Source organism: Centrocercus urophasianus, unplaced genomic scaffold (genome assembly GCF_019232065.1).
Source record: "Centrocercus urophasianus isolate 14NV4802_14NV808 unplaced genomic scaffold, USGS_Curo_1.0 seq_39, whole genome shotgun sequence".
NCBI lineage: Eukaryota > Metazoa > Chordata > Aves > Galliformes > Phasianidae > Centrocercus > Centrocercus urophasianus.
Genome location: NW_024884966.1, coordinates 4,622,971 through 4,635,539, shown reverse-complemented (window position 1 = coordinate 4,635,539; position 12,569 = coordinate 4,622,971). Strand labels below are relative to the sequence as shown.

Below are 12,569 nucleotides of genomic sequence, written 5' to 3'. Positions count from 1 at the left end.
GTTGACATGATGAGCACTTGAGGCCTGATTTTTAAATTTTTTTATATATATATTTTTCCTCTCTCCTGAAAACTGGTACAATTCCACCAAAAATACTGGAGTTGCAACTGATGAGCATAAGTGTTGGCTCAGATGAGTCACATCCTTAATCCTCTTTTGCGCTCCAGAATTCATAGCATCAACTACTGTTTTGAAGGCAGCTTTGCTTAATATGGTACAAAGCTTTGGGCGTTTCTGAAGCGCTTAAATTGACTGTGAATAAAGGAGATGCACTTGTTAAGCAAGAAAAGAAAAGGCCAGTGCTTGAATTTCAGACAGTGAGATAGAGCTTTGCCCCAGCTGTGTTCCAGCAGGGTTGTAAGGCTGTACTTGGTGGTCAGTGGGACAGTTGCAGCCTCTGAGCTTGCAGGCATAGTGTGCAGTGTTTAATTTATGTGATGCACATCAACTGTTGTGTTTGTGGGATGACCAAAGCTCGGAATGAAACTGCCTCTCGAGCTTCTTGTAAGGAGCAGCTGCATCCTGGGTGGGTAATGGTGAAACATGGAAACGAGGCAGTAAATGGAACTGCACTTGGGTGCTTAGATCTTGTAGACATGTATGGAGAGAAAAACAAACTTACATTCATGTAAAGCATGGTTAAACAAGTAACAGCTGGAAGTGGGATTTCATTGTAGTCATTGGTTCTGAGAGGAAGTGTTTGGAGTGGTAGTTAGAGAATCCCAGAATGGCCAGGGTTGGAAGGGACCTCAAGGACCATGAATCTCCAACCCCCTGCCACAGGCAGGGCCATGCAGGGTAGCTGATGTGTTGGTATCAGTCCAGTTGAGACGTTGTATTGCCTTTGGGAGTAGCAGTGCTGTACTTAATACCCATTTTTGTTTGCTGTCCAGACCTCATGCAGGAGGGAAATGTAGCAGCCCAGTCACACCGGCCAAGGATCCTTGCTGCATCCTCATGGGGGCTGGGCACCTTCGGCCAGCACTGCTGCTCCTGTGTTTGCAGCAGCTGTGGGCACAGCACTTCTCACCACTACTGTATGTGCAGGGAAAAACTCTTAGCTTGACAAATTCATGCTGTGAGAAACTGTAATAATTAAAGTGTGTTTGGTTAACTAGTTGGAGGTCCATTTTTGGTTGTATACTGATGGGCAATTTACTTCAGCTGGAAACCATGACTTATACAACTTCACGATATGAAGATCACACAGTGCCATCCAAACCCTATGGCTGAGAGCAGTGTCTCAGTGCTCCCTGAGCTCCAGCAGCTCAGGGCTGTGCCCGTTGCCCTTTGGACAGGCTCTTTCCCTAACTCTCCCTCTCACCCTTCCCTGACACTGCTCAGGACCCAACCCTGCCAGCAGCTTGTGCCATATATCAGAGGAGGGTGGAAGTTGATGTCTCTCCCCATCCCGTTCACCACAGTTGATGCAACTTTATCAGAATCATTGTTAAACCAATTACCAGACCTGGGATCCTGTTCTGTACACTTTGGCTCTAACCCATATCCATATTATGCAAATTATATCAAATATAGGTCTCATATTAAAAAGCACAACTGGTTTTGTGTCTTGAGCTTTCCAGGGCCTATTAGATAAAGCAGTGAATTGTACTGGAGATTTTGAAAGGGATCTCTGCAGAAAAGGATCTATGCAGTGTCGTTTGGGCACTTCCTAGTCGTATACAAAGAGAGGAAAACATGATTTCTTCTGATCCTTGAGTCCAGAGCTATTTTCTTAACTGCTAAAGGTGTTAAGGCCAGTGTTCTGGCCTTATTCCCAAATGGGTAATTGAATTACTTTGAACTTCTGCAAGTTCAGTTGGACGTAGAGTTCTCCACTTTCTGCTTTTGGATGTTCTTATGGGATTATTCTGTTAGATTCAGTGCCTGCAAAGCTCGTGTTGGGAAAATGATTCCTGAATTTGTGTGGGCTTGGGTTGTGGTTGTGGGTGAGGAAAGCCAACGTGCCTGGTTACATATCCCCTGCTCAAGATCAGTGCTTTCAGAATGGGGAGAAAGCCCCACGTTTATGGGGAGAACTTCACACAAAATAAGCTTGAATATTCTTGGTATGAGAGAGAAAAAGGTATTGAGAATAATGTCCTTACACAAGCAGGCTTCACTTCTCAGAGGTGTGTTAGAAGTGGAAATAGGTGATGCTGTATCTGACTGGTTGGGACCTGCTGGGTATTCTAGTTTCTGTAGGTTTGGGAGTAGGAAAAGGGCTTTTTTTTTTTGCATTTCTTTTATAGGTCTCCCTTCATCTGATATTTAGGCACCTCAGGTTCCTTTTGGATGAGCCATAAGAGATAAGCATGAAGTTTTAATGCCTTACAGATACCAAGAGGCAGTAAGTGGAATTGGGCCATCTTACATGGGCATGGCTGCCAACTCAATGTGAGAAATGTAAATAAGATATTTTGAGCTATCTTTTTTTTCCCTGTCAGAATCTAAATAAGCTCAATCCATTTTAAGGCCCGGGTTCAGCTGTTAGAAAATGGGTGAATTTTAGTTTAGAGTTTAATTAGTTCTTTATAAAAAGCCTTATTTTTGAATTTCGGGGAGATGAACGCATGGCCGTTCTTCCTTGGTTGAAACCTTTTTGTCAGCTCTCTCCATAGGGAAGTTTGACACCTTGTCACGACTGGTGAGAGTTTTGGTAAGCCAAGCTATGGTAGTGCTGAGGATATTTTGCTAAATTGGCAGGAAAGTTTGTTAAAGTTGGATCACAGCAAAGCAGTCCATCACAGTATTATTCTCAGGAACAATATTTGCTGCCTTGATTTTTCTTTTGAACACCTCCAGTCATTCTTGTTATTTTTGCAGTTGATTGTATTTCCCAAGGAAAAAAGAGGGGAAAACAAGCTGAATTATAGCTAGCTAGGATATGAGGCTCTTAAAGCAGTACGGGTGGGTAGAGAGGAGAGTAGAGGATAGCCATTAATTAATGAGGTGAATGAAATTTTGATGATTCTAAAATGGTTGATTTACTCAACTGCACTGTAAATTGATTTTCAAACAGGATTAAGTTTATTAAAAATATTTTGAAAATGGAAAATAACAGAAGCTTTGTTAGAATAACGTTTCTAAATAATCTTAGTGTAGTTATTCATTAAAAGAGGGTAGATAGCTCGTAATGTTGGAACATGTTCAGTAATACGAAGTTTTGCAATATTTGTTTTGTGTTTTTAATGGAAAATTCCCAGTTCCTGAAGTTGTTCTTAATACACAAAGCTGACTCAGAAGCATTTTTTCTAAACCTTATGATTATATAGAAAAGCACATGGAAATGTGAATGAGAGTTCAAGACCAGTACCTGTGTCAGACACGGTGTGTGCTGTGTTGGCAGCTATAAGCACGGGAGTTTCTCACTCTGTATGTGACACTGGTGAGATCAATGAGATGCTGTGGATGACTTTGGTTTGTTGTTTTCTTTCCTAAGTGTTGAAAAGTTATGTAGTGTAGAAGTTGTGTAGGTTGGAGGGCTAGAAGAATATCTTGCGTGGACATCTTTAGCAGTGACTGTTAACTACAGAATAATGGATTTAATCTGGCAGCTCATTTGCTGTTCTTCAGTTCCTTTCTGCAGCTGCTTCAGGAGCAGTCCAGAGATTAACAGTATCTGTGGGCCACAGATGTTGGATGTCACTGAATATATGGTGCAGAATGGCCTTGTTCAGCAGCCCGTGCATCCTGTGCGCATCACCATGCATGAACAGTGAATCCTCTCTGCACCAGTGTTGGACAAACTGGAAGCCACATCACTTTCCCACGCACAGCCTTGTACCACTGGAAGCAAAATATTTATCTTACATATAACCCACGTCTAGAAGCTGAGCCCTAACATTTTTGATAAATTAGTGATCACACTCAAATTTTAAAGGCAATGACTGTCCACAAGCTTCTGCAGGGAATGTTAGGTTCTTGATATTACTTGTCTTTTTTGAAGCCATCTTGTGCTTTTGTCAGATCAGTTTTTTGGTTCTTGGGGCTAGAAGAGCAAAAGCTTTGTGCTTCTGTGTCCGTGACAAACTGAAGATGAACCTAGATAAACTGAAGTATGTTTTAGTATTAAATCTTGAAGAGTCAGTGGAGGAGGAATTTTGAGTGGAGGTGGAATCTCGGGTGCATTAAATCCTCCAGTTCAGTAAAGTACCTGAGGACATGGTGTTGATAGATAAATGATTCAGGGAACGCATGTTAGAAGTACAGGTAAGAAATGACAAAGGTGGGTTTATCTCTAATGAGGGGTGAGCTGGCACATCTAGGGAAAGCAATCTCAAGGCCAGATGTTTGATAAGAGATTTTCCTATTTGAAAAACACGCTACTTAGAGCTGACATGGGGAGCTTTCTTACTGCACAGGAGTTGGTGACGTGAGTCAGTAAGGCCGTGCATTCACTACAAAGTGTGGACAAAAGGGCTGAGCGTCTCTGCTTCCCTAAATACAGAGGGCAGATCTAGAACACAGTGTCTGTTTCCAGATGCTCCTTGTCAAGCCCAGAACAGCTCAAAGTGCAGTGCAATTTCCAGATTTTAGTTGCTACAATTCCTGTCAGACTATTGCTGCAGTCCGACCGCAGACTACTGCTGCACTGGCTGCTGTGTCCTCCTCTTCGTAGAATAGTCTAGATGCTTGTCTTTTAAAATTGAAAATGGCATTTACAGTTTCAGTAATTAATTGTCCCAAAGGACAGAGCATTCCTGTTGGACTGAAGCACTCATCTGAATGTAGTCTGTCTTTTCACATGGTCGTTTTCTTGGATGGGCGTCATCCCCTTGCATTGTCCTCTTGCTTTCTTTTCCTGCATACACATTTCTAATGTTAAAAGGGGTTCAGTATTTGCTATAGGAATATAAAGATAGAAGCTTCTTTCCAGTCTGCATGTGCTGTTTTCATGGGTGTATGCATGTTGGTTTTGTATGCCTTGTCTGTAGCTACACTCCAACTACAGCTCAACTAAGCAGAGCAATTCCCAGGGCTGCTCTTCAGTCCTAAGGCCACTGGACCACATCCATGCTACAGGACTAGCCTTGAAAAGTGTGTAGCTGTATCCAAACTCCTTGCTTGTGGTTTCTGGTCTATGCAAAGTCCTGTATAATGCCTGTGAATTGGTCAGGACTGCAGTAGCTGTGTTGGAGCAAAATTGCAAAAACAGAGCAATATAATGATCTCGTAGATAACTGTGTGGGTACTGAGTGCTTCTCCCTTGGCACTGTTCATTGTTACAAGTATTGATAGAGCTATGTGCTTTGACTTGAGGATACACCTTATCTATTTCCTTGCCTAGTCAGATCTGTGTTGTGAGATGTTTCAAGTTTGGATAGATTTTATCACCATACCCCCAAAACCTACTGGGTTTGTTTAGGTTTCTGTGATGCGTGTACCTGAAGGAAATCCCTGCAAAGCCTGCTGTAATCCCAAAGGCTGTTATTCCTCCTTTGGTTTTCATAGGGTTTTTGTAATTCTTGCCTGACTTTTCATCTGCTCTTGTTTGTAGGGATTCTACAGTTAGCTCTGCCACATGTCATGGAGTTTGAATGATTTTTTTACCATGTTGTCCTGCAGGAATTATAAAAACCCTTGACTCTTTGAGAAGATCCACGATAAGGTTCGAAAATACCCTGATCTCTTTCCCAAGTTCTCTCTGCCCTCCATCTGCTGTCCCTTCTCAAGATCCTGAGTTCTGAAGGAGTGATCTTGTCATTTGTATGCCGTTTGGCTCTGCTGTAAGCAGACTTAGGAAGGAAAAGCAATTAGGGGAAGCTCACTGTGCTTTTACCAGTTCTATTTCTTGTCTTTGCAGCAAATTCATAGGACAGTCATTGTTCTGATACCTTTGGAAGTTTAGTAGTAAAAAAAAGCTTTTGATGAGCCACCATGTGTATGGAGTTGCACCAGAAGCCTGTCTTTGGAGGGAAGAAAGCAGCAGAAGTTTCTTTAAATGAAAGCTTGTAGTAATTGGATGTGCTGCACTTTCCTTCTTAGGGCAGGCAATCTGTGACAACATTCCAGGTTCAAAAGTTGGTAACTTCAGAAATCAGACTTCAGTCAAATCAGCTTTGGTTCCACAGGCCACTAGAATTTCCGCTAGGTATGTTTTTATCTTCTGTTTTCAAGGCAGCAACAAAAAGTTAGGGCAACTTGAACCCTTTGTACTGCAGATTCGAAAGAGCTGTGTTTCATAAATCTCATGTCATAACTGGTTAAAAGTTCTCCACAAAAACTCTACCTCTGGCCTTGAATGAACTGGTCAGTTTGGGAATCTGGAGTTTCTGTTTGGAGGATAGTTGGCAGTGAGGAAAATTTGGTGTGAACTACTGAACAGCCATCCTCCCTCTGTTACAGAGGTTTATCAGGAACAAAAGAGTAGTAACTGCTGGTTCATTTTAGAAGCAGTGAAAGAAGGAGAGAGAAATGCTTTCTGAAAAGTTTTCAGGTGAGCCTTTCTGCCAAGTAGCAAGAGTACTGTTCATGAGAGGCAAAATGCTGAACTTGATTGGAGGTGGACTGTTGGGTTGCCATCTCCGTCATAAGTGTGGTTAAAGTGTCGGACTACAATTGGTCTTTTCTCCTGCAAGGTATTTTCCATGTATCACAGAGAAGTGTTGAACTGAAGTATTTGCTTTTCCATCTCACCTTGTTTTCAGCCTGCTGGAAACCATGTCTCACTACACAGACGAACCAAGATTTACCATAGAGCAGATAGACTTGCTTCAGCGCCTGAGACGTACGGGAATGACCAGACATGAAATCCTCCATGCGCTGGAAACCTTGGATCGTCTTGATCAAGAGCATAGTGACAAATTTGGAAGAAGATCTAGCTACGGAGGTGGTTCCTACAGCAACAGCACCAACAACGTCCCAGCATCTTCCTCGACAGCCACGGCTTCAACACAGACCCAGCATTCTGGGATGTCCCCATCCCCAAGCAACAGTTATGACACCTCCCCACAGCCTTGCACTACTAATCAGAATGGGAGGGAGAGTAACGAGAGGTTGTCTGCATTCAATGGGAAGATGTCACCCACCCGTTACCCGCTAGCAAACAGCTTGGCTCAAAGGTCCTACAGTTTTGAAGCTTCCGAAGAAGACTTGGACATCGATGACAAAGTAGAGGAACTGATGAGGTCAGTAGAAGTCTTTGTAGGTTTGGAAAGTCAGGGTGAAAAGTCCTTCAGCATGCAGATTCCTCCTGTGGGACTACCTTGGTAGTGACAGGTGTTACCAAGAAAGCAGGAGTTGCTTTATTGACAAGACAGCTATTCCCCTGCTAGTTTCTTGGTGGTCAGTATCTCAGTACCTCTCTCCTGACTCTCAGTCATGTGTAGACAATCCCATGTGCAGATATACCAGAGGCTGTTTTACTGCTGAAACACTTTTTTCCATGCTGTACCAAAGACTGAAATTCATGCTTATTCACCGAATTTCCACCCTACTCTTATTTAGAAGATTTCTGACTGAGTCTCAGTTCACGTGAGTCTTCTTCCACTAATGTGTACCAGTTGAGTTTCCTTCCATATATAGGCAGAGTAGGGAAGCTGCTTGGTTAATGCTTTCCGTGGTGATCTGCAGTGCATGTATGTTATCTGTTTATAGTTTGTGGCAGGGGCTGACTCCCTCTTGGATTTGCACAGTCTGCAGATTGGTGCAGGAAAACAAAACAACAAAAAAAAGAAACAGAAGTCTTTAATGAGGGCTAGTTGTTTGTTGTTCTTGTTTTTATTTCATTTTGTTGTGTCTTTGTTTTCTAGATTGACCTTCCTTTACTTTTAGCTGCTTCCTTTTCAGCGTTATGGCAAAGATTAAAAGAGGGGATTATTCCGCTCAAGATGAAAGACTGAGTCAGTGGGCTTGACAGCAAATGACAACAAAAAGAAATACAGGGAAAGGGCAAAAAATCTCAAAACTATTTTAGTTACAATGTTGGAATGTTTTTTTTCCTTGAAGCTGCAACAAATCAGAAGTACCTATGGGAGGGAGAACTAGGATCCATAATCTCCAGAATGGAAATAAGTTTGGAGATTTAGGGTAGAAGTGCGGCTGGAGAATATTAGAGATGAGCAGTAGGAAAAGCCAATCAGCCTCGTTTACTGTCAGCTGCAGGGTAATGGAATAATGCAGGAAGGTGGTGAATATAGCAGTATGCAGGAGTTGCCATGGCTGAAGTTTTAACCATTCCTTGGAGTTTTTGGTTCCTATGAGTCTCAAGTAAACTGAAGCTACGTTTATTTTCCAGCATATGGAAGGTAATTGAATATGGAAGTAAAAATGAACGCACAACGTGGCATTTATTTTCCATTTTGAAGGACTGTCTGCCTTGAGAGCTGCTGAGGCAGGACAGGAGAAGGGGAAGAGAGATTACTAAATAATAAGGCCTAATAAAGATTGGTTTTACTTCTCTGCACCTTTCAGGGAAGAGAGGAGGAAAAAGAAGAAAAAATGTATTTTCAGTAGTTGAAATTTGCTGTGTATCCCAATCCTTAGGTAACCCCCAAATTATTGACCTTTTAAGCACAGTGCCTACTGAATTATCTTAGTATACCTTAGTACCCATAGCAGGGGGGGTTGGAGCCTGATAATCTTTAAGATCCCTTCCAACCTAAGCCATTCTATGATAGTACCTTTTAAAAATCATACAAAGCAATGATGCTTTTCATTCAGTGCAAGCCATGGGCTAGGGAAGTAACAGCGGAGGGGTGGAGGTTGCAAAATCTTTTTTCCTTTGGATCTTTCCCTTGAATAGCTGCAGGACGTTTGTGTGCATGTGTTCAGTTGTGCAGCTAACCGCGCACACCCTGCTATCCTTTATTTTTTATTTTTGTGCCTTATTTTTATGACGGAGGATTTTATGCTGGTATGAGAGATTTATTCATCCCTGTGTAATGAAACTTTGCACATTCCATATGGCAGCCCTGCACCTAATATGAATTATATAGGACGTGAGCCATCCATTCTCCTGCTAGGGTACTTTGATCAAACGTGACACTAGTTAAAAGAAGTGTCCACCGGTGAGGCACTTTGACTGTTTTAATGCCTGCCTTCCCCGCTCCTTGTCCCCTAAATAAAGAAAATGAAGCCATTTTCCATCTTCAAAGTGCACTTTGGTCTGCCTGTCTGGGTTTTTTTTCTCTTTTTTTGTGCTCTTGTTTTTTGTTTTGGTAGGAGGGACAGCAGTGTGATAAAGGAGGAAATCAAAGCCTTCCTAGCCAATCGGAGGATTTCCCAAGCAGTTGTTGCACAGGTGACAGGTAAGAGCTGGGGGAGTCCTTTCTTCATTTTGGGAAACCGTGTCCAACTGCCTTATGTGTGCATGGTGCAGATGTTGGAATATTGCTTGGCTTTCTGCATTGCAGTGCAGATCTGTCAGCTTAGTCATGATAATGTATGCCTTTGATTTAAGGCCCATTGTCCCGCACATCATGGAACTTCCCCAGTGAATCACTTGTTCTTTTTTTCCTTTTTTCTTGTGGCTTGTGCTAGCAGATTTTATTTTACAGCATTATAATAAGCCCAAAGTTTTTATCTTTAAAATGAAACCATTTTCCTTAATTCCTAAATTGTTTGTTGAATGTAGTAAATAGATACATATCTGCATCTCTGTGTATAGAGATATGAATAATACATATTTGTATTATAAAATGCATATGAGAAATCTGGAGACACAGCTATAACTGATATCACTCCATCCAGCATTCGTTTTGTGATAGTTTTGAAGTTTTTCAATTGCTTGTCTCCACAAACAGTGAAAGTGAGTTGTGAGATCGAGGGATGACTATTTTAGCTTAGATTTTACTAGAAGGAGTAGTAGGGTGTTCTGGGCTTTTTTGGTCTGTTTTAACCCCTTACCTTTTACATTCTCTCTTTTGCGTTCAGGACAAGTAAGCATTGATACCACTTATTCTATTTGTGTGTTATCAGTTCTACTTCAAAAATAAACAGATCAATCCCGTATTGTATCTGTCACATCTATTCATTTTTAAAACCAAGCTGGATTAAAGATGTTGGAATGGATCCTTTCTAAGGTTCCTTGCTGACTAGGAATGCCAAACCAACAGGAGGGAAGTTGTTCTTTTATGGTATTTCCAGCGTTTGAAATGTCATGAGGACCCATCTGCCTGGGAGATCTGGGTTTGCAGACACTGTGTGTGCTAGCAGTTGAGGTAGGCAGGCAGAAATGGGTACTGGAGCCATGGAGCCAGGAATTCCTTCCACATCTGTGATCTTGGGCAAATTACTTGTACAAAATTAACATGTTGTACCACTCTAAGGAATGTTACTAGCCTTACCAGATGTTAGCATTAGTAATGCTAAGTCTTCTTAGTTGAATTGGACCTGAACTGTGGGCAGTTTGTGGGTCGGTCCGATACCTCTGTGAAGTTCTTGCCTGAATATGGCCTTGGAATGGCTTATTTCTATATTAACCTCCTGTATAGTTTATTATGAGGGCAAGCAACAGAAAAATTCCTGACTCCAGAACAGAGCCTCTGAGCCTGAGTAAGTCAAACTTACCCTCCTTCTTCAATAGAGGTGTTTTAAAGAGGAAAAAAAAAATGCGGCAGGATAATATTTCCAAAAGAAAGCAGCACTTTTTTTTGTCAGTTAGACTATTGCATGCAGTTAAAGAAGAATTTCCATGCCAGATCTAAGGTAGTCTGTATCACTAAAAAGAACTGATCTGTTTGCCTACATCTCGGTGCATATCTCAGTACCCAGGCAGGCTGTAGCAAAGTCAAGATGGATCTCTTCACTCCTGGTCACGCTGATCCTTCCATCCTCATCCTGCACTCTTTGCTATTGCTCGATGTCTTGTCCTGCCAGACAGAACAGAGATTGACCTAACGGCACTGTCGTCTTGTTTTCACATGAAATCAATGGCACCCCAGGTAGCTCTAAAGGCTGAACGGCTATATTTTTTTGCAGCTGACCAATGGACCTTTCAAATAAGAAAATAAAGTGATATTTTGAACTTGATGCACTTTTCTTAAGCAAAGATAGCTGTAAGGCCTGTGCTGTGTTACGACGCACGGACCTTCCTCCTGCTGCCCTTTGCAGCTGAGCAGTGTTCTCTTCCTGGTCTTACTAGGAAGGTCATTAGGAGCTGGTTCATTTTAAAAGTAACCCTTAGCCTTGTGTATGCAGATGTGTAGCACTTACGTGCCGCTATTAAGTACTTAGTTATGGCTTATCTGAAAGGAATAGTCTCAAGGAGATTGAAGGGACTGGATTAAAGTGTGTACTCAGCACTAACGGGGGAAACATCAGCTTCCTTTCAAAGGCACGTAACAGTGAAGGGTGGCTGAAAATATCTCAGGACAGAGACCCAGAATGGAAAGCATGTGTCCCAGGGCTCTCATTTCCAGACTGGTCTTAGACCTGGTGAATGCTAGTTGACTTTTGTGTTCTTCGGATGTATCCATCTTCCTTCCCCAGTTCAGCTGTGATGCAGTCTCCCAAAGAAGGTTTGGAAACCCCTTTTGGTTCTTCAGAAAAGGAATTTGGGCAGGCTAGCATGATGCTTTGCAGAATGTATGGTCCCAAATATTAGGACCATATCCATACATGTGGTCCCATCTCAGTGTTTACAGACTTAGTCTTACTGGTAAAGCTGGTTTGCTAATTATTTAGTAAATAAGAGAAAACTAGATAAATAAAATTCAAAGAGTGGCCACTAACAGATGACATAGGGAAGGACTCTAGGAAGTGATACCTCTTCAGAATGCTGCTCAGTCTGGGTGATTGGACTCCTTTCCAGCCCCAGGCATCATTCATCACCATTCATTTAAATACAAACATAGCTGCAATTCAGATGTTGGCTGTATTTGACTTCCCCAGCCGCTACCACCCTCCATCAGCTGGAAATCATTTGTTTGGCACTTGAAATAAATGCAGAATGCTACGGCCTCAGCTTTTATCATTCATCACTTCTGCCTTGGGAAGAAAGGCAAGAAACAAATGAAATGAAAAATCCATGGCTGGCTCTGTCCAGGAGGAGCTGTTTGACCCAGCTGCCTGTGCTGTGGTCTTACTCCCTTCAGTCTCTACCTATTCCTATGCTATTTTAAAAATTCTGCTTATTTGTGTAATGGGAGGGGAGAAAGAAAAGAGTAACTGTTCAGTGGCATTAGACCTCAAGCTAGGAAACTGAAATCTTACTTTTTCTTACTTCTTACTGGGTATGATATTGTCTTAACTGGACACGTAAGTGATAAGCATTTGTTAAAACAATGTATTTGTATATCTTTGAATTGCAGGTCATGAAGTAGAGCTGCTGAATTGCTTACCCTGTGCTTACAATCCTGTTTGTCCCCATTCTATCTTGTCATCTTTCTATTCTTGGAGCAGGAACCTCCAATGCAACTTCTGCAATTTCAGACTTCACTTTTGACTGATTTTGTGAATTCTTGAAAAAAACCTTTCTTTTTCTCATCTCAATTCAAGTATTGCAGTGCACATAAAGGTTATGCATTCCTATATCAACCACAGTCTTACTACTGAGGGCTGCTACTGAGCAGGCTTTCAATTGCAGCCAATGCAGTGGTAAACTGCTGCTCCTTTTGTTTTTCTTG

General features: G+C 41.9%; 1 protein-coding gene across 18 annotated transcripts in view; it reads left to right on the top strand.

Annotated features, from left to right (window-relative positions):
- HMBOX1 (homeobox containing 1) overlaps positions 1-12,569 on the top strand; it is a 113,898-nt gene that overhangs the window by 54,534 nt on the left and 46,795 nt on the right. For all 18 annotated transcript variants that reach the window (XM_042832653.1, XM_042832647.1, XM_042832641.1 and 15 more), the window contains 2 exons: positions 6,651-7,130; positions 9,166-9,251. In XM_042832653.1, coding sequence (XP_042688587.1) covers positions 6,651-7,130; positions 9,166-9,251 — 566 coding nt within the window. The remainder of the gene's footprint in view (positions 1-6,650; positions 7,131-9,165; positions 9,252-12,569) is intronic.